Here is a 21248-nt window from a genome sequence, read left to right on the forward strand (position 1 = left end):
CTAATAAAAGTCGTGTCCCCCCCCCCCACACACACTTTGGCCTATTTCTGTAAGAAATATTAAATAACCATCTCTAACAAAAGTTTAGTACGTAGTTTGTGTAGTAAAGTGTATTCAGCAAGTTGTGTTTTGTATTCACATAAGATGCCTTAATTGCCTTCTTATTTATGCCCTGCATTATGCATAGCGGTTGTTCCTCTGGGTCTTTATTTGCTCTCACCAGACTTGCAGCCAAGCCTCAGATAATCCCCTTGTTCTGGCCTGGTGTCTAATTACAAGGCATTAGGGTAGTTCTTCCAGGAAACAGACTGAGGAACCTTCTGCAAACTGGTGTTGGTTTTCGACACTCGTCTCTGTGTGTTCCCAGAAGGGGTGGGACAGCAGCCACCCAGATACCTACAGCTGTGGCAGTGACTGGCTCTGTGAACAGCTCCTGTTAAATGTTGAGTATCCTCCAGAAGTCACTTGTAACCAACCAAGCAAATTTATTTTATTTCATTTTTCTAAAAACAAGTTGTATTAAGAAGTTGGATGTCTTTGGATGTCTTTTGTGGGATAAAAACAATCTTTTTTTTTAGTATAGAAGTAGGTAATTTTGTCTCTGACCCTTATTAGACACCTCCTAAACCCCTGCAGGATTGTTATGTATGGCTTAAGTTGTGGTCCTGCTTCTGCTTTGAGGGCCTCAAAACAGAACCCTCAGTCACCCTGTGATACACAGGACTAGCCTGCTCATCAAACTAGTTTTTAGTGTCTAATCATTATTGATGCTTTTTTTTTTTTTTATAGATGCTGAGAAATGCGTATTTTAAAGCTTGTTTCCCTGTGAAGGGTGTGATCGGCTCACAGCAGGAACTGATTAATACTTCCCAGAAACATTAAGGCACAGATCCAAGGGCGAGGAGTGAACTATCATCCCTTGTCTTTCTCGTAGCAGTTCTTTGCCCAGGTTGGTGATAAAGATGGTAAAGTACAGTCAAGGTTCCTTTTAGCCTGCCCTTTCTGCCTGGAGGGAAGCAGCAGTCACAGCAGACTTCCTGTATTTAGAATGACTCAGGAAAGCATGGGGGGGTGGATACAATATACTTTAAGTGGCAACACAGACTTCACAAATAAGAACAAGACAAAAACCCCGGTAGAAGTAATTCATGGTGCAATTACTCTCTCCCTAACACATTCCAGGTTAGGGTAGGGCCTATCCTAAAGTGCCATTACTTCTCAGTACTTTGCTTCAAGGGGGGGAGAAATGATGATACAGCCATAACCGTCTGTCTGAAAGCAATTTAGTGTTCACTTCCCTTCAGCTTCCACCTTTTCAGTCTCTTTGGCAGACAGAACGTTGTAGCACAGCAGGAAATGTTTTAAAAAAGGCTCAGGTTCCTTACTATTCTCAGGAAGCAAAAGTCTCGCTCAGGCTTTGCCTATGGCCACGTGGTCAGGGCTCCTTGTCTGTCCTGCACGGAGCTGCACAGCGCCCCTTGCAAGCAGGAGCCTCTGCGGCGACTGGGAACAGGCGTTCTCGCTGCGGTACCACTTAAGTTACTTCACTTTCACCGGAGCTGCTGTGTGAACGAGTGTCATCAGCCAAAGTGTCACCATACGCTTTGCTTCCTTCTTCAAAATACAAGACAGATAAAGAATCGGGCAGAGCTTCCTCGGTGTAGTTCTCCAATGCTTCTAAATGAGGCATGCTAGGGTCCCTCAAATACTGAAAAAAAAAAAGAAACAACAGTTTAGGGATTTATCCACATTACAGGTAGCTGGAAGTTACAGAGACGGAGCAAGTGCTACCAGCTACAGGCAAGTTGTTGCAGACCAGAATTCAAAGGCAGCTGCTAACTGCGTGTTTTATTCTGGATTTCCTTTAGGTTATGTTGAATAAGAAGGAAGTCAAAACTGCATCATTTCCCAACAAAATAAGGCAAACAGCCATGTAAGCAAGTTAAAGTAGCCCCTCACCTCATCAATTTTGATAAACTTATCTGTGGCTAATATTCTTGTCAGTTTAAGCAAATTCCTACTAGTTAAGAACAAAGCACAAAAGAAAAGATTTTTTAATTACACTGCTGGGGTCAACTGCAGGAACCTACCAACTAATGGCTCGTCTGAAGCACTGACAGGGCAAATGAGAGAAGATCCTGCTTTGTTCAGCGTGAAACAAGGCAGATCTGTACCTTTTATCATTACCAGAAATCTCTAGTGTCATTTCTCTCTTGCAGTTAATTTTGGAGGGAAGGGGGCAGAGGGGATGTCAAAGCAAAAAGTAAATCATCAGCTTTACAGTGAATTTATGTAATTTTTAATCATGGAAAGGTTAGGAAAAAAAATGGAGTCCAGTGAAAAGATTTTGTTCCTCGTTACCCCCATAGACTCTCCTTATTACTAAATCGCTCTTGTGTTTTGAGAGGAAGTAGAGCCACCTACCACCTCACATACTGAGACAGCAGCCTGCTATTGGTTAAAAAATAACCTTCTCATTCTCAAAAGACTGATGTAGCGTATGGTATTACACAAAAGCTTGTTTCATACTGTAGGAGTTGCCATAATCTGGCTGAGACAGGACCACAGCTCAAATCACTGGACAAAATTAACCCTGGTTTCAATTTAGGGCACTGCTTTCTCTGTAATCATGGCAAGGATAATAAGCATCAGGATTATTTTTTCAGATGTATTAAAAATAAATTTCTTATATGGGAACCTCCTATACATATATTTTAACAAATTCAAGACATAAAGGAACCTTGATTTTGCCTTCCTATGTAAAGTAGTTTCTGTGGTAGAACTGCTCCCTGCAAGTCTGATGCTGAAAGCTTGGATACTTCTGTAAAATAAACGTGATTTTTCTGAAAGCCTGTAAAAGTGCATATGAAACTGCCCAAAAATAATTAGTATTCTGTACTAAAGGAAAGTGTTTTAAGAGGAGAAGCCCCAGGCTGGTTGATTCCTTTTAGAAATACACATTTAGGAAATTGCTTGCTTGTCATGCAAAAAGCTTTGCTTTGCATGATGTGCAATATAGCTGTCTTCACAGAGCCCCCATCAAATGCAGGGAGGGAGAAAATGATTTGCTCTGCAGAAGTCCAGATTCATATACCCATTTTTCTATAAAAATCTGTAAAAACAGCTCTGCAATCAAAGAACAAACATTGTACAATGGACTGCTGTGGCACAGAGATACACACAAGCAAATACAAACACAGAAGAGCAAGAACTTTAAGCACAGTTCTTGATTTAAAAGAGTATTTCATATTTAAAAAAAAGGGGAAGATGATCAGGACTGAAACAACCTTGTTTAGTACCGAAATGCGTGAGCTGTAATGAGAAAGAAGTCCTGGGATATTTTTTTAGCTGAGTATTGCATAAAACTACAGAAAAAAAAAAAAAAAAAAAAGCCAAGAACACTTCCCCAGGCAGCCTTTAGTCTTCAAGTCAGTCCTTGCTATTGAATTGATCAGTGTCCACTCCTGTATTTAATTTCTAATCAGAGACCTAGGTCTTACGTACGTTCTACAGCACACAAAAGCTTTCTGACTAAAGTGAGCAACTGATTCAGATGAGGTGAATTAGGTCAGCAAAGAAAAGGGTGGACAAGGTGTAGACAAGGAAGAGAGCCTTAGTCCAGTTTTTTAACACGATTACACCAGTACTTGTATCTTAGTACAGAAAAGAAAATAATGCAGATGAGTAGAAGAGGAACAAAGTGGGAGATCACACTAGAGCGAACAGTTTATACTTAAATCAGCAATTGCTTATATCTGTTTCTGCTCTGCAACAACTAACTTCGTTCATGCTTGCTCCAAGACCATCCCTGTCTTTTGCAGGAGGGGTTGGGAGGGGGAAGAGAAATAAAATGTCTACACGTACCTCTTCAATGTGTGACGGGATTTTTAAAGGTGGCTGACACAAATACTTGATTGTTTTGTGGTGTCTCGATAGAAAAAACAAACCAATTATCATGAGAATTAAAACAAGGCCAACCAACGTAAATGTTATTACAATATACACAGCTCTGGTCGTCTCTGAAAAAGAAAACAAGGTTGGTTCTTACTTGTACAACATCACACCTAAAGCAACACACAGCAAGCTGAAATTTAGCATCCCCGGCAATCAAACTATGATTTCCTAGGTTAAGGTCACAGCCCTGCTATGGATACACTCCAAACACCTTATTAGCTTCCTCTGTGGTTCCAGAAATCACCAGCTTCCTCCCCTCACCCACGCAGCCCAAGGGACCAGAAACCCCATGAGCAGGTTTCACCTACACGTGTACCTGTGCTTTTAAAGCACGCTGAGGTTCTGCGAAGTCTGGATGTTGGACATCACACAGAAGGATTCATGAGAGGGACAAATGCTGTTACCTTGCAGATGCCTCCTCTTTCCCTTGCCCGATTTTATATTTTGTACCCAAAAAATGTCGAAGAAAGATGGTCAAAGAGGAGGGGGATGTTCCTGTCCTGCAGGAGGCAGTGGCTGAGGGTGAGGATCTGCATGAGTAACACCATCTCCTTCATCAACAGTGTCCTCTAATGACCAAGTAGTTGTGTTTTCTTTTTACGTATATTTTATGTGGCCATAACAGCTTTTGTAAAAGAAAAGGACAAGGGGAAGAGTATAACAAAGACCCTCAACTAGGGACTGAAAAATTCCTCATTGATTTGCCATTAATGACAACTGTGAACTACCATCAGTGGTGCCCTCTTAACATACCTGCCAAATACGGGTACGTGACTGACCAACTTACACCAGCTAAGGCTCACGTCCTACACCCATCCCCATCAAATAAGAAAAGTAACGAAAGCAGACTTGTACCATTCATTGGAGTTCTGTAACACTCCGGGATTCTCTGCAGTCCAGGGATCTGCTCATGTAAATACTTCAACAGTTCTATTTCAATCGTAAAACAATAAAGTGTCATTTGCTTCAGATTTTCGATTTTGAACAGTGCATTGTTCACCCACATCTCCTGTTTAAAAGATAAAAGAAAAATAGAGGTGTTACTATAAAAATTGGCCTTCAATGCAATTCTCCTCCCCATATTTAAGTTTATCATTCAAAAAACATTTTTTTTTCATAATTCATCTTTCCTTCACATTTCAAGAGAATGAGGGAAATATATTTCAACTTTCCTACTTCACCATGTTTGAAATTTTATTATTTTTTAAATGAAATGAAGCCTGACCATGTAAAACCATCTACACGGGCATGAACAGCAAAGGCACGGAAACTGATGTGAAGTCTCGCTTTATCCACAAAATGCTGCTGGATGCTTTCACGCAGCTTCTGTGACACCTCCGGCAGTGAATATAACATAAGGAAGGGGGAAGGAAAAGCAAGCCATGAGAAACGTCTCCAGCACTGGAGGAAGCTGGCAGAAGCGCACTTCAGTGCAGAGCTTCAGCCACGTCAGCTCCTTCTAGTGCCATGAAAAACAGCTGATGGACAGCACAAAACCTCCAAGGCCAATCTTTTGTGGATTTTTAACCTACGAGGGGCTGGAAGAAGGACCTCAGTGAAGCCTAAATTATCATACGAGAGTTACATCTTATCTGAACATCAAACACAAAAGTATTTTATACATGTCAGAAAAAATACATGCTTGTGCAAGGGAGGAAGGAAGTGGAGGCGTTTCAGATTTGGCAAGGCCTTTGATGCACAAGGCTTGAAAAATGTTTTCTGCTTCTGCTTTTCAAGCATTAGACTTGAGAATGTCATTTTTTTTTTTAATTCTTCTTCCTTTATTTTTATTTAAAAGAAAAAAAAGGCAGCAGCACAGGCACGCAATGAAATATATCAAACCCTCTTCAGTCTCAGTCTGAACAGGGACAGCTCATCCCACCTGTGTCCACCATCTTTCTCATAAATCTATCTTTCTCTGCCCTAGGAGGAAAGGCAGCACCAGGCCAAGGCAGCCTGATACTGAAGCCACCAGCACAAGCAAGCCCAGCACAGGAAAGGAGCAAGTATTCGCTAGCTTTTTCCAAAATGCCTAAGTAAACTTTGGAATCTAAATGCCATTTTTAAGCCACCTTCGACACTTTGTGGATCTCTTATTTGAACAGCAATGCAGTTTAACCTGATTTCATACAGAGGAAACAAACAAAAAAAAAAACACACAGACGTTTCCTGAAAGTTTTGTTAACACATTCAGTGCAATGCTAAATGACCAGAATAACTCATTTTCAAGCCACCAAGTGGCGGCCTTTGCTATTAGAGGAAAAAAAAAAACAAACAAACCACATTTGGTTTCTTCCTCCATTTCTGCCGTTTTGCCAAGAGATGCTGACTTACCTCGTCGTCACAGAGGCATTAAGAACAAAATAAATTAGACGGAATTCTTACTTCTTTAGTAGCAGTCGTTGCGTTCTCCCAGTAGGACACTTTATACTGGACAGTACCTTCTTCAGATTCAAAAGGGGGTGAGACACTAATGAGCAGTGAGTCAGAGCTTACGATCACGCTGTTCACTTTAGGGGGCCCTATGGTAGCTGAAAACAAGCAGAGAGAGAGCAGTGAACTTCTGGGATGCCGAACAGCTCATCATAGCATGTCCAGCTTGACCTAGAGCCTCTTATACTCAGCAAATACAGCAGGTATCAGCAGCTTTCTCCTCAAGAAAGGGAACGTCTTCTCATCTACTTAATGCGTTTAAGAAATCTTGTATTGCAAACGCAACATAGAAAATACTTGAAAGCATAAGTGAAATTAGATAATAAATTTTTTAGGTAACTTTCCCTGGAAATTAAGTAAATCTTCACTAGTATGGATCTGAATCTACCTTTAGTTAATGATGATACAGCTTTTTATTTGTTTTTCTTCAAACAGCCAGTTAAACCACATATTCCATGTTCTTTAAAAACACATTGTTTGGAGGGGTTAACAGGTTGGAAGTTGAGGTACTCTGGGTCTAAATCATGAAAATACTTTACAAAGCATTGTCATTCCTAAGACAAGAGGCTTGTGCAATCACAGACTACGTATGGTCACTAGTCATTTATCCTTTGTTTCTCCTTCATTAGTTAAGTTTATCAGCATTTGTAAAGCACTCTAGGATCTCAAAATAAAACACTAGTGCATATATTAAAATAATTGGCTGCTTGCAGACTAGAGGGGGGAAACTACTAATAAAAATGAATCCTTGCATGGAATTATTGCTTGTTTCACTTCAAAAAAAACATCAGAACCTGCTCTATTCACTATTACTTTGGAGAAGATTGGCCTCCATGATCTTTATATTGGTACAGACATTTCAGTTTCTTTCTACTTCCTGTTTCTGTAGAACTGCAAACGCCTCGGTGCGTGTTCTCACTAATTCCCTTTGCTGCTGTCTCAAGCGGGACCGATCCAAACGGTACAGGCACAGAACGGCCCCCAGTCTGGGTGTCTGGCAACTGATCCCACGGCTGGTCACACACCAACGATCAGATAACATCCCTCCTACCCCCCAAGGACCAGACACACAAGCATCTCCCCAGACTAAGCCCCCCCTTTGTCCTGTATTCCCATCAGCCTTCCTAACTCCCCAGAGATACCACTCTCCCCCTACACAAACAATCAGCTGTACTCTTCAGTCAGGACTCAGGCAGCTCCCCACCCCCGTGCTCTTCATTACCAGGGAAAGCATCAGGCTCTTCCCAATATGGAGCACCATTACTCATCACAGCCTACAGGAAAATGCAACCTAAAAGACTGTTCTGCACCTTCGTTAATATTTCGGAGGCTTTTTTAAACTCAACATTTATCTTCTCTGAATCCTGAAAGCAATCACAGCAAGGCAAGGCCTTTGTTCTTACAAAGAACAACGATATGCTTGTTCACACATTTAATAGGCTTTCAAGTGTGCCCTTGACCCTCCTGAACTGTAGCCATGGCAGCTGAGGCTTGTTAGAAAAGAGATCTGTTCAACAGAAACAGGTAGTTTGCACTGAGGCTGCCACAAATCCAGGGCGTGCATGTGTGCATGTGCCAGTGCTGAGTGAGAACGTAAGAAGATGGAAAACTCTCTAACATAATGCAGGTCATAACTCTTGTAAGGCTTGGCCATGCAAGGAAACTCATCAGGTTTCTCTCTCAATACCTGCTGAAGGAATGCACTGCTAACACCACTGCAGAGGAACTGATGGGCATCAAATTCCTTGTCATATACTGAGATTCTCTGAAGTCATTGCTAACTGAACACCTACAGTTCTCTCACTTAGCTCCTGTATATCACAGAGTGATAACATCCCAGAACAGATGACACAAGTCTCCTTTGAGAGACCTACTGAAATCATAAATGCCACTTACTGTCTCTCTCCGCCACAAAGGGATCCGCTTCCACCCAGTCAGAAGTCATTTGCCCCAGCTCAGACCTCACACGCAAAACAAACGTCCAGAGACGCTCATTCCGTGACAGGGGGAAACTGCACTCAGTCCGGGCGATGCGGGTGCAGTTCATCTCATCCCACTGGTTAAAGGCCCCCCTGCAACACAAACCAGAGGATGAATACAGAACGGTGCAACTAGCGGAGCTCTGAAATACACTCCCACACACCTGGAAGACTTTAGTAACAAAAGGATATGTAACGAAACTACTGCTTTCACAAGCGTTTATCCTACAGCCCTTTCAGCACCTGCACCCCTTCAGTATCAGAAGAACTACAATTAGTGAGGGAGAATGACATGGGAAACCACGCAGCTTTGCTGGGTGCTCTTCAGGTATCCAATCTTTACTCAATTTAGTGGAAATGTCAGAGGCTAAGAGATTCTCAGACTTCAGAAGATGCTTTCAGATACACGTAAAACACCTGTAATAAACAACTCATTCGTTCATTCCTACGCTTATTCATTTTTAGCAGCTTTTTAAAAACTAAGGGTGTTGCTGGATTAGAGCAAAATCAGTTTGGTTGGTGTTTGGAACGATTTACTTACGTTTTAAAATGGACTGTATACAACACCACGCCTCTCTCTACTTTAACAGGAGACCACCTCAGCGTGTTATGGAAGTTATAGGAATAAACCTTCACATCCTTGGGTGCTGGTAAGCGTGGAGAAGAGTCTAAAACATGAAAAGAAATAAAGATAATTACTAAAACATTCAAGTACACTTAACTAACTTTTCGTCTCCAAGTTCCATCACTGCATGTTACATTTTAGCTGCTTTGCAGGCAAAACCACTTCTTCTCATTCCATTTCTAAGTGCAGTGGTACATTTAAGTCCCTGGTATCCACAAAGCACTGAATTGCAACTGATTTGTTCCATACAGAATATAGCACAGGAAGCCTCAAGTCCAATACAAAAGAAATAACCCTATCCAACTCCCCCCGGAAACTATAATTTCAGGTCCACAGTCACTTGTCATCGCTATTTCAGTTCTCCCTCAACCCTACTGTGTTACCAACTCAGACCACATTTTTCTGGATCATCTGCCTCTTGCTAGCTTGGTTGAAAACGTCAAGGTCGCTTCAATGAAGCTTTCCAGCAAACTTTTCCAGTGGAAGAAGAAAACGTTTCTTCCCCAACTTAAATATTCATGATTACAGGTTAGGGTTATAGGGTTAGGGTTGCACCCATTCTATTTGGGAGCCTGAAGCGCTGCCAGTTTTGAAACAGGTGTCACACCACAGATAAGGACAGAAACCTCTGTTAGAGGTGCACCTTCCACTAGCAGGAACACATCCAGCCAAATTTGGTCGCGTTGTATGCTCCGGGGACTGATGTAAGACCTCAGGTGCTTTCAGGCAGCTTGTCAGGAAGTGAACGACACAGAAGTTGAAAGCAAATGGCAGTCCTCCAGCACAGGGAGCGGGCACCCCAATGCCACCCCAAGCAGGGAGGAGGAAGCAGCTGTCTGCTTGGCACTGCCAAAGGCCAGGCATGGAGCCGGGGCTGTAAAAAAGGCACATGGAGAGAGGCAATAGCTGGCCTATCTGCAAAGCCAAGCCACTGAAAGGCAAAGGGAGCGGTGATAAGGAGCTGGGAGAGCCCAAAGATGTCAAGATTACCCAGCACGTAGGCCAAGTTGAGGAAGAGATGAAAACACGGTTAGCAAGCGTCTTTTACAACCAGAAAAACCTCACTCCGTGAGTTTTTTTTCCAGAACTGCTGTGGCTCAGGTGGGAAGGGGCACGTGGGGTCTGCAGCCACCAGCCCAGGCAGCCCCGAAACCCCTCAGGAGGGAGACGAGCACCTTCATGGCCTGCCTTTCCTCGAGGGAAGAAGGCTCTCCTTCCACGCCTGGCTAGTATCAGTCCACATAACGATCACCTACTCCACAAGGCACATTGAGCCTACAGGTCCAAAGCTCAAAGATGGCCATGACGTGGCACGATAGCCCAACGTGGTAAGGCTTCCTTTCATTGCTGTTGCTCTCCAGACAATATTCTCCTAAGATATAGTTCGTTTATTTATACACAAATATCTGAAGATCAAGCACTCATGGGAAATTCTGGCCCATCCTTCCGCAGGAATATTGGAATAGCCTTGAATTTTTATTTTCACATCTGATTTTGTCACTGCTGCTGACAGTGCTACCTTTGAGAAGAGGCCTAACACCAGCATCTTAACATCCTTCACACACAGGACAGAAACCATACAAATCTTCATAAAGTTGTGCATTAAGCCCCAAGTCCCAAATATGAAAAAAATGGTTACACTCTCCACGTTTTAATTGGGTATTTTCCTAGTTTCTTAGCCGCATCTTTCGTGTAGCGCTCTTAAGTAAACACACATTACATGACATTGCAGAGGCACCGTTCAGCTTTGTAAGCTTGAGATTCTTTAAGGTTACAGATAGAAATGCTACCTAAGCTATTAATCTTGTGTATTTTAACAGCTACTTGGAAACTTTCATTCAAAAAAAGTTTTCACTTTCTAGCCACAGAGATTCTGTCGCTGCTGGTCTGGCATGTGGCAAGGTATCTCACACCATCAGTAATCTGCACTGTCAGACATCCGATACAAGCTAATTTTACAAAATTCAAGAAGGTTGCCAGATCAAAATACAAGTATTAGAATTTTTCTCTCCCTCTAAAAAAAAATAAAATAGAGTAATGAAGGATGAGGGCAGATGGTTCATTTTCTCTGCTATCAGGACTGCACCCTCGTTACCTTACCTTAGATTAGCACTCAGAAATGTAAATTCCTGAACTCTTTAAGGATCATTAGTTTGTACTACCAAGGCAGCAGAGCACACACTTCAGCAGAAAGCACCTACGTATGCAAGCGTCCTGGAAACACGCCCCAAACACAAGCCACCTCATCCAGGGATGGGCAGAAGCGCCCTGTCCTCCTTCCTCCCTGCCCCACAGAGCAGCTGCTTTCAAAGCACCTGCCAAACAAGCCTCAGCCTCTTTCCTCCTGATACCCACACTTCTCGACGCTTCAAGCCACAAGTCAAAACTTTCACATAGCCGAGCGTGAAGCCACAGGTTACGGTGAGTGAAACCAGGCCAGCCTGGCCTAGCTGCTGGTTTCACAGCCTCTGTGCCTGCTCCCGAGTGACTTCTGGACCCTGCATCAGCCTCGGGATGCACCATTTTGGCAAAGAAGGAAGTAGCTTTTTTTTTTTCTTTTTCTGCTGGACTTCAGCTGTCGTAGCTTACTGAACTGGCTCCTCACGCTGCCAGAAAGGCAGCAAAGCCTGTGAAAAAATGACTAACAGAAGCGTATGGCCAAACGGGGATGGCCGGCAGCAGCTGGCCACTGCTTCTGGTCGGATTTCAAGGCACAGCTCCCCTTTCTCCACAGGGAGAAAGACGCCCCAGCAGGACGGGGAGGAGGCCCTGAGCTGGCCAAACACCACAGCAGCTCCCTGGGAAGCCATCAGCAAACAGGGGAGAGCAGCAGCGGGCGCGGAGGGGGCAGGGTAGCGGAGCAATGACCCCGCAGTGCACCCACACAGCTTGGCCAGGGCTGACACAGCTGCTCCTGCCTGCTTGCGGGGATCCGTCCCAAGGGCAGAAGCATGCTGGCTCCTCAGCTATATCGCTCAGGCTCTGCTTGGAGAGGGGAAGCCTCCCACGTTGGCTGAGCCCAACAGCACCCCTGAGACTTGGGGTCCCAGATAGGACTCGTGGGGTCCCAGATGGGGCTCGTGGGGTCCCGTGGCAGCCAGCACAGCGGTGCAGCACGGCGAGCAGCCCACCAAATGCCGCAGCGCTTGCACCAACCCTCCCCCGAGCCCACCCCGCGGCACCGCGGCTCCCCCCCGGAGCCCCCTCCCGGCCCGCCCCGGCGCCCTGCCCCACGCACCTTCACCCGCAGCCCGGGCCGGGCCGAGGAGGAGGAGGATGAGGAGAAGGAGGAAGAAGGAGAGGAGCAGCGCCCGCCACGGCATGGCCCGGCCCCGGGCTAGCGTCGCGCCGGCCCCGCTCGCCCCTCGGCGGCAGCGCGGCCCCGGAGGAGCGGGGCCGGCCGCGGAGAACCCGGGGGGAACCGGGGCTGAGCCGGGCCGCAGCCACCGCCACCGCCCCGGCCCCGCTCCTCCTCCTCCGCCTCCTCCTCCTCCGCCCCCGGCGAGGCGGGTCCCGGCCGCGGCCACGCCTGGGGCGGCCCCGGGCTGGGTGCCTGCAGCCTGGGCTCCCTGCTGGCCTCCCTGCTTCCTCCCTGCCTTCCTTACATCCTCCCTCCCTCCCTTCTATCCTCCCTCCCATCTTCCCTCCCTCCCATCCATCCATCCATCCATCCATCCATCCATCCATCCATCCATCCATCCATCCATCCATCCATCCATCCATCCATCCATCCATCCATCCATCCTCCCTCCCTTCCTTCTTTCCCTTCCTTCCTCCTTCCTTCCTTCTTCCCTCCCTCCCTCTCCTCTCCCTCCCTCCCTTCATCCCTTCTTTCCTTCCTTCCCTCCTTCCTCCCTTTCCTCTCTCCCTCCTTCTCTCCTTCACCCAGCGCCCTCGTGCCCGCCGCGGCGGCTCGCAGCCCTGACCACATGCGGTACGGGCGCCCTCAGAGCCCCGCGTGCCTGCCTACGGCGTGCGGTCGACGTGAGAAAATCTCGCACGAAGCGGTTAAAGTTCCTCGGCTTTCTCCGTCTCTTTCTGGCATAAACACTGACGCGTGGTTAAGTCTAACCGCAGGCCTTTAGCCGATGTTATTGATTACGGTGTCGCGACTCAAAAACCAGGAGGCAGCGGTCCCCCCAGACGGCTGCTGTTCTACCAGAACCATGGTTATTTGTAAATCATTCACCAGGTAGGTAGGGATCCAGTGTCTTCAAGACCCTCAGCACTGCACTTCAGCTTAAAAGCACAAGAAAGTGGCGGAGTACTCCTTGCATCCCCTGAACAAAGCCAATACCCTCTCTTTTACACGTTTCAAAGAGGAAAAAATGTTTTGTTAGTGCCAGATTGAGAACTGTGACCAGCAGTTTGCCAACAGAGGAAACCACACAGAGTTAGGACGCTTGCAACTTCCTTCGTTCTCAGAAGGTATTGATAAAAGTGGCGTTTGGCTGCCTAAAGGCAGCGAGGTTGACACCACAGGCATCCTATTTCCAGCAAAAGGTAAATGGGTGAGAGCAGCAAGGCAGTAGATAAGGCTGAGCAGCTTTGGTTTCCAAGTAAGCTTGGATGAATCACTTCGTTCTTCGCATGTCAGTTCTTCCTCAATCGAAAAAGATTCCTGCCTTTCCCTTTCTCATGCATGGCCTGCTCACAGTGCAAGTTTTCGAGGCAAAGGTCCTGCTGTTTCATGGTACAGTTGTAAAAGGGGCCAGAATCTCAGCTGAAGGCTTTTAACACCGACAGGAATGCTAATGGCTAGACACAAGTATAAACAGAGGAGGAGGAGAAGATGGGGGGACAAAAAAAAAAAAAAAAAAAAAAAAAAGCCAAAAGCACTTTTCTGAACATGCCTGACCTGCTTTTGAACCCTTCTGGGAAGAGTGACTCACCTCTCAGTTGAGCGCTGCTGTTCTTCTGAAACCCTCCGCTCCACAAGCTTCGCTTTTGGGATTTCCCCAGTGAGCAGCCCGTGCAAAGAAGCAGATCCTTTATTAATAATGTCTGAAGCCAGTGAAGGAATTTTGGTCACACAGCATTAGTGTGACTCACAGTTCGTTTCTGGGCGTGTGGAGCCAAGTGGGTAATTGGCCGCTTGTGGCTCCGAAACCTAAAGGGCAAAGTGGCTGGGCAGAGCATGTCCAGAAGGCACAGTAATTTTGGTGGCATGTCTAGGTCATGCATTAAAGAAATTTTGATTCAGAGAGGAAGGTCGCATATATTGAAAAGCACTTCAAAATGTGAATTGTGAAGTGGGGTTTCCCTCCACCCTTGCACTGAAGACCTGTATTTACTGTAACTGTTGGAGGAATCCCATAACCAAGCGTGTGTTTTCCCTTTGCCAAACCAGACAGGCAACTTTACAAGCTTTGGACTTTGTTCCAGCTGATCTTTCTGCTACCTTGAACTTCCTTTTAAGTCAAAGCCCAAGGAAATTACTCTCTTACAGTCTAAATGGTTGTTAGGAGGGGCATCAAGATGACTGGTCATGCTTCATGGAAGAAAGGTTAACAAAACGTGTGATTTTCACCATCAGTGGTAGCTTAAGTAGAGCTGAACAGAGAGAGGAGCGAATTGAGAAGAAACATTGATTTAATGAAGATGGAGGAAAGAGAGAATTTGAATCAATGCAATGTCTGATTTTTTCAATGAGCTCCAGAAGAAAGAGAAAAAGAAAAAAAAAGAGAGAGAGAAAAAATAAACACAAGAAATCTGTAGAATTTACAAGAGTTCAGAGATAATTACGTATGTTGCTTTCTTTTCTTTGATTTTAGAGAGCAAAAAACAAAGTTAGTACCATATCAGAAAGCAAGGTATAAATTCATTTTTCTTGCTCACTTCCTTTCCTCAACAAAGGTATCAACATAAGAAAGCGACAGTAGAAGGAAGTACACTCCAGAAGAGAAATAGCTCCGAAATATGCCTGCCAGTTACAAGCTCTTAAAAAAAAAAAAAAGTCACTGAGAAGTCTTATATGTAGAAAACAAAACAAAACACAATAATTATGGCACATAATGGCAATAAATTGACATAATAATTACTTATGAGAAGTACTTTGGGGTATATTTCACCAATGCAAACAATTTTCTACCTTAAAATCTCAGTCTTGCTGGTTATTATGCATGGATGTTTGGGTCCACCCTTGTGAAGCTGAAACCAACGCACCAATGAAGATAGCTAAGCAATATCAAGGCAATTACTTTCCTGCAGCTAAATTACCAGCACAGAATCTTGAAAAAAATGGAATCCACAAATGATAAGAAATTTTGCAAAAAGTAACATGTTTCACCTTTACATTTGAAATACAGAGAGGAAATGCAGTGATTCTAAGATCCAGGGACACCTCATGCATCAGATAGTGAGTAGTAGTAGGTGGGCAGTTTTGAGACCACAGAAATATAAGAGGAAAATCAGCCACCTTCTCTGTATCCCTCCATTCACCCTCTTCTAAGCACATAATGCAAACAACCAGGGCTGACTCAGTCAGGAAACCAGGCAGAAAAAGAAAATTTTTTAAATCCCTTCTTGGAAGGGAAATGTAATTAAGTTGTTTGACTTTGTCCTGACATAAATATATATATAAATCTTGTAGGAAAACCGTGCTGGATGGTGGTCAGTTTGGATGTAAAGCTTCAGAGTCTCAGCCTGCAAAATCTACTTACTTGTGGGAGAAAGCTGGAATGATCTGGCCTCTCATCTGCAATCTGGGTCCTAAGGGTATTTAAGCATTTAAATGTGCATTTACAGTTCAGAAAAGAAAAGTATTTGTTCTTTTAGAAGTTCAGCTCCCAGTGGGAGTAACAAAAATATTGTGGTCCCCAGCATCTGACAGACTCAGCCTTCTGCAGCTCCCTTCTGTTCACAAGGGTTTGGTGACGGGAAGCATCACTGCACAACAAACAGCTAAAGGCATCCGGCTCTAGCACCTCATGCTCTTATTCCCAACCTGCAAAGGCACAGGTGTTGCCATCTAATACGGCCAACTTCAAAAGTTAAAAACAAATCATAAATTAAAAAAATTCTCTTAATATCTTGATATTGGGGGTAACGATTGTATTGCGTTTTTGTTGGGTGTGATGGGATATTCAGACATCCCATTCTGTCTTTGGTTGTCTGAGAGAGCAAATGAGCATCGTATCTATTCACAAATGCATGGAAAGAGGTGATTTGGGGTGGTGCTGTGGAGCTGATAAGCATCTATTTATTCTCTTTCTCTTGTCCCTTGATGCAGCCGCCTAAGCCTTGGCCCCTCGTAAGTAGGGTCGAGATAAGGACCATGATGAGGTACGCACACGAGCACAGCTTTCCAAAGCCAGCAACTTAAGTAGCCTGAGTTCCCACCAACTCTTTTCTGAGCTTGATATTCTTCACCATCTCTCAGAAATCAGCCATTCTGTCAGTAAGGTAGTTACATGCTAGTTTGGGAATTCCTTAGCTCAATACTGCCATTGAGAAAGGCTCTGCCTCTGACTGGAGGGAATTCCCACAGCAGCACGCAATCAGAAATGCCTGACCCATGGGAAACGAGGCTTAAAGATCATTAAAGATCGTTAACGTGTTCAGTACACTTCTCTAAGCTCTTTTGAGATAATTTAAAATCAAAAATAGATTTAAGGCAGGCATATCACACCAGGAAGCCAGTTCTTGAGTTCCTTGGTTGTATTTTAGCCAGTTCTTGAGTTTTCATTGGAAAGTTGACTCTGTCATACTTTGTGTTTTGATTTTTATAGCACACGAAAGTGTTGGTTTTAATTAACATTCACTATCAGGCAAAAGGTAGGAAACATTTTTGTCTGTTTAGTACTTAATAAGATGTATTACAGTGCAAGTTTGGCCCTGCTAAACTCTCTGCAGGTTGTCTTCTCCCTCTCAGGGGCATAGCAGCAAGTTGGATGTACACGAGGCTCAGATTATACTGTTTGTGCCGGTGCAAAGGAAGAAGAAGAGATCAGGAAGAAAGGCAGAAACACCTCCTGCCCTTGATCTGGTTTGCATTTTCTGAATTAGACCATTATTTAGGATATCTACTGGTGAACTGAGCAACTAGAATAGACTTTCCTACAGCACAATGTATTTGAGCCTGTTCTGGCATGTGTACATGTATTTCAGGATGCTGCGGTGCTTAAATTAAAAAAAAAAAAAAAAGTTTTAGTGATTCATTTACAGTAACTCTCTGATGAAATAAAGCCTCCTAGAAACAGAGAGGAAGTATAATGAGTGATGGCATGCTTGCTTCAAGCAGCTTTCATAACCGGCAAAAACAGAGATGTGATTGTATAGACCGATAACGCGCGCTATGGATAAGCTCGTCTACCTGAGCGTTATTTCCAAGACACAGCATGTCTTGATATCTGAAAAGCGAGCATTAATTTAAGATGCTTGGATGTGTTGTGGATGTTAAATAGTTGCAATAACAAAAAGGTCATGGTGGCAGGAGGACAAAAGACAACTTCCTCAAATACTGACATTTAGCTACAGCATTGCTTGGAAGATACTGGTTTTGGTGTGGGAATTTCCAAGGGTCAGGGGTGGGAGGTTAAAACAGATGAATGCTCTAGGTCATTCTTATTTGAGAAGGGGACTTGAGGAACATTAGCTGATGAAATATTAAGTATTATTTCAGGTACTGGAAGGCTTGCAGCACCGGGAAATGACTTTAAAAGCACCTCTAGTAAACACGAGCATTCCACAACAGTGGTGTGTAAATAGCTCCCCTTTCTTCTTTGAGCTGACACCTAAGATAAGCATCCACTTTGTGGTAAGTGCAGGCAGCACCCACGTTAAAGTGACTGGGAGAGGATCCCTGGCTTCCCACCAGAAGAAAAGCCAGGCCAGCTGCCGGGCTGTTGCACTTTAAAGAGGCACCTATTTTGAATGAATGTTGCCAACACCTCTTGGGTTCTTGATGAACAAAATCCTAATTAGACTTTGGGGCTCTGTCTTGGCTCCCTCAAAACTTTTGTTTTAAGCAGCTTTCCACTGAGACATCCTGCTTCAGGCACAGAGTAGGAGGGTTGAGTGCACCTCGTCTTGATGCTATGACACAGCATGCCTGAAGCGAGAGGGGGATCAAAAGGAGAGCTTTCACGTTTTTAGCCATTCAGAAGACAACATATGGATTCACTCAGTCTGGATGATTATGTTCTGGCACCACCTTAAGATTCAGTTGAAATTTGATCTCAAGTAATTAGTTCTAAGGAAAAATAAAAAAAATAATAAAAATAATTTAAAAAAAAAGGAAGAAAAGGAATATCTCCTGGCCGTCTCCCACCCAAATAACAGAATTAACCGTTACCAGGAAGGAAGATATCATAAATATATGAAGGTGGAAACAAGCTGCTCAAAACATTTCCTCCTGCAGGATAATTAAAGCCCTAAGTCTGCTGACCGCCATGGCATTGTTTTGCTTTCCTTATAGGATTTCAGTCATCTTTGGCCTTGTATTATGCAACAGGAAGCTGTCTGCTTTTGTCAGTTTATTTTTTATTTTTTCCTGCCAGTTTGCTGAGCCATGAGGGCTCTGACAAAAGTAGCTCTGGCACAAGAGAAAGGGTGAAACTGCATTCCTGAGAACTGTGACAGCCAGCAGGAAGGTAGGCTTAGGGTGCTGCAAAAATGCAACCCATGCTTAAATCCTGTTGAGAAAGTGAGTCATTCACAGGACAAGTCTAGGTAGGCCTAGCAAACAAAACAAAACAAAACAAAACAGAATAAAACAAAACACTCATAGTCGAATAGAGCTAAACAGAGTAGACAACAAAAAGTAAAAGAAGCTGCCAAAGGACTTTATGATTACTTCTTACAGAAAAATGAGAGCTTGTCCAGATTCCAAAATGCAACACAAAGTTCAGGGAAAAGAAACAAGGATTGGAGATCGGGATAACTGAACCTCTGTCTGTGGGCATCAACTGTTTTGCTTTGTAGGTTTCTCTGAAAAATGAGAATTGAATGATTGTGTTTATCTGAGCCTTCCTGCATCCAAGTTATGAGGTCCAAGCTAAGATGCAAGCAAAGAATTTGGTTTAGCAACTTGGCAGAAGATCTGGAAGCAAAGACAGAGACCCAGTTTTTCACTTGGAGCCCCTTATGAGATCTCGGTACCAAAATGATGTGGGCCTTACGGGGGCTGGCAGACATGTGGGAAGACAAAAGTCATCTGAAGTGCAGAGAGTTCAAGCCTCAGTCTCTCAGGGCGTATTCCCAAAGAGATGAGTCAGCTCTACAGCTGGCACACTGAGGAGTGGTAGTGGAGTGCAACAAAGTCCAGGACTTTCAGGATAACCTTGAGTTTGCCATATTCTGAGGCACGAAATACTTGTGAGCCGGTCATTCCATTCAGCTGTTCCTCTTTTGCCTGCACTGAGCACTTTCTGTGATCCCAGTTTTACCAATGACTCTGTGCATTCATGGAAAAACAATGAGAGAGAATTGAATCTGAGTTAGGAACAGTTCGGGACCACTATAAAGCAAAGGTTCGTCTGATACAACACTTAAATGTGATGTCAAAATATGCAGCTTGCAGGCTGAGAGATGTGAATCAATCCCTTTACTGAAAGGGACATTACGGATGCTGGAACAACAATTTCAAAATATGTGGATAAAAGCATTTTGGTCCCTGAAATCTAAAATAAGCCTCTGTTTCAGGAAATAGCCAGGGAATAGTGACCATGATACTTCTTTCTCTGAAGGTGAATGGTCGTGGAATTGGTCACTATCAGGCCGAGCAATAGTACTTGTGAAAATCTCCTCCACTGGGACATTGAATAAGGTCCCTGAAAAAGAAATAGGCAAGATATGTTTAGAAATAGTAACACCTTAAGTTAGTTTTAGACAGCATAACTACCTACCTGTTTGTCCAATGTTTTAGTCTGCCAACTGTGATCAGAGGTTTACTGCAATAGCCTTTGGGGATGGTAACCTGGGGACTCTAGAGAAGAACAGGCGACAAAAGCCAGGAAAACTATATTGATTTGTGTTCTTTAGGCTAATCCCAAAAGTTCTCTGGAGTTGAGGGCTGCAATGCAAATATAGCTGATTTTTTTTTTTGATTCATTAACAAAAGCTCTGCTTAAATCTCAGAAACCTTGGTCTGAGAAAGTTTTTGCAAATAAGAAGACACATAGTATGGGCAGAAAATGGTTCTCCTCCTAGAGGTGTAGTCAAGATCTTAAAAGTTTTCTGGGAAAACCTTGGTTGAATGAAACACTTCTTTCCAAGTGCAATATGTTTTTCTTGTTATTGTTGTTGTTATTTTCTACAAACTGTAAACCCTCAGCACTTAAAAACAAAAATTTGTTGCCAAGAACACCTCTGAAGGACGGCTGGTATGGCAATTGACCCAGAAGGCAAGCTGAAGGCACTGGGGAAACCCAAATTTCTGCCAAAGATGCATCCAGACCTCTTGCACCTGATTTAGATTTTGTATAGCTTTTCTGCTCTGTAAAGAGATCGCTCCTCTGCTTAGGGGAAGGGCACTGGATTATGCATAGGCGATAGCATTCTTTTATGGCCTTTGACACACAGATACATGGAGCGTTGCCAGAGCCTTTGATGACGTGTGAGGAGGCAGGAAATCACTGCGTAGATCAGCACAGCCCAGATCCCTGAGGACTGTCTCCTTTAATCACTGTAGGCAGAAGGATAACGGAGTAAAGGTGAGAGGACTATCAGAGATTTCAGGCTGCTTCTAGGATATGTGAATATTTTTATTTTATTTTTTTCTGATGAAAAATATTCTGTGGTGCTCTTTTCTAGGGAGAGCACCGCAAACCCTTAGTCTTGCCTGTTAGTTTCTACCACTTGCACTCAGCCTTCAGCTGAAGAGCGAGGCTGGCAATACCAACATGTGCTCTGTGTTTTGTGTCAAAGCAGTAAGGGTAATGGTGGTGGCTCTGCAGGAGAGGAGACCCTTCTGCTACCAGAAACATGCCTACAGACAGCCGAGGTTTGAGATCAGTATAGCGCAGAAGAATCAGTCTAAAGACAAAGCGGGGGACGAGGGAAAACTGGTCTTACCAGAGAAGTGAATAAGTTTTTAGGAGGTCAACAAGGGCCTTACAAAAAGCAGAAAAAGTCCCAACAATGCAGTTTGCTAGGAAGGCAGGAGTAGAAGTTTGCTATGACTCAGCCAAGAAATTCAGAAGAACTGAGAGGGAGGGGCTGCTGCTCCTCTCATAAACACAGAGGGCAACCAGGGTAAAAAATAACCCAGCCAGGCTGGCTGCTTAATATGCAGGCTGCTCAGTGCAAATCTACAT

General features: G+C 44.1%; 1 protein-coding gene across 1 annotated transcript; it reads right to left on the reverse strand.

Moving 5' to 3' along the window:
• Positions 1-769: 769 nt before the first annotated feature.
• On the reverse strand, positions 770-12466 carry IFNGR2 (interferon gamma receptor 2). The gene is made up of 7 exons (XM_084306103.1): positions 12230-12466; positions 8908-9034; positions 8284-8459; positions 6340-6485; positions 4810-4963; positions 3865-4019; positions 770-1708 (listed from the first exon to the last, which is right to left on the reverse strand). The coding sequence occupies exons 1-7, from the start codon at positions 12312-12314 to the stop codon at positions 1535-1537; spliced, it is 1017 nt and encodes a 338-aa protein (XP_084162229.1). The 5' UTR covers positions 12315-12466; the 3' UTR covers positions 770-1534.
• Between the last annotated feature and the right edge of the window lie 8782 nt (positions 12467-21248).

This window comes from Netta rufina (assembly GCF_964035555.1).
Source record: "Netta rufina genome assembly, chromosome: 1".
NCBI lineage: Eukaryota > Metazoa > Chordata > Aves > Anseriformes > Anatidae > Netta > Netta rufina.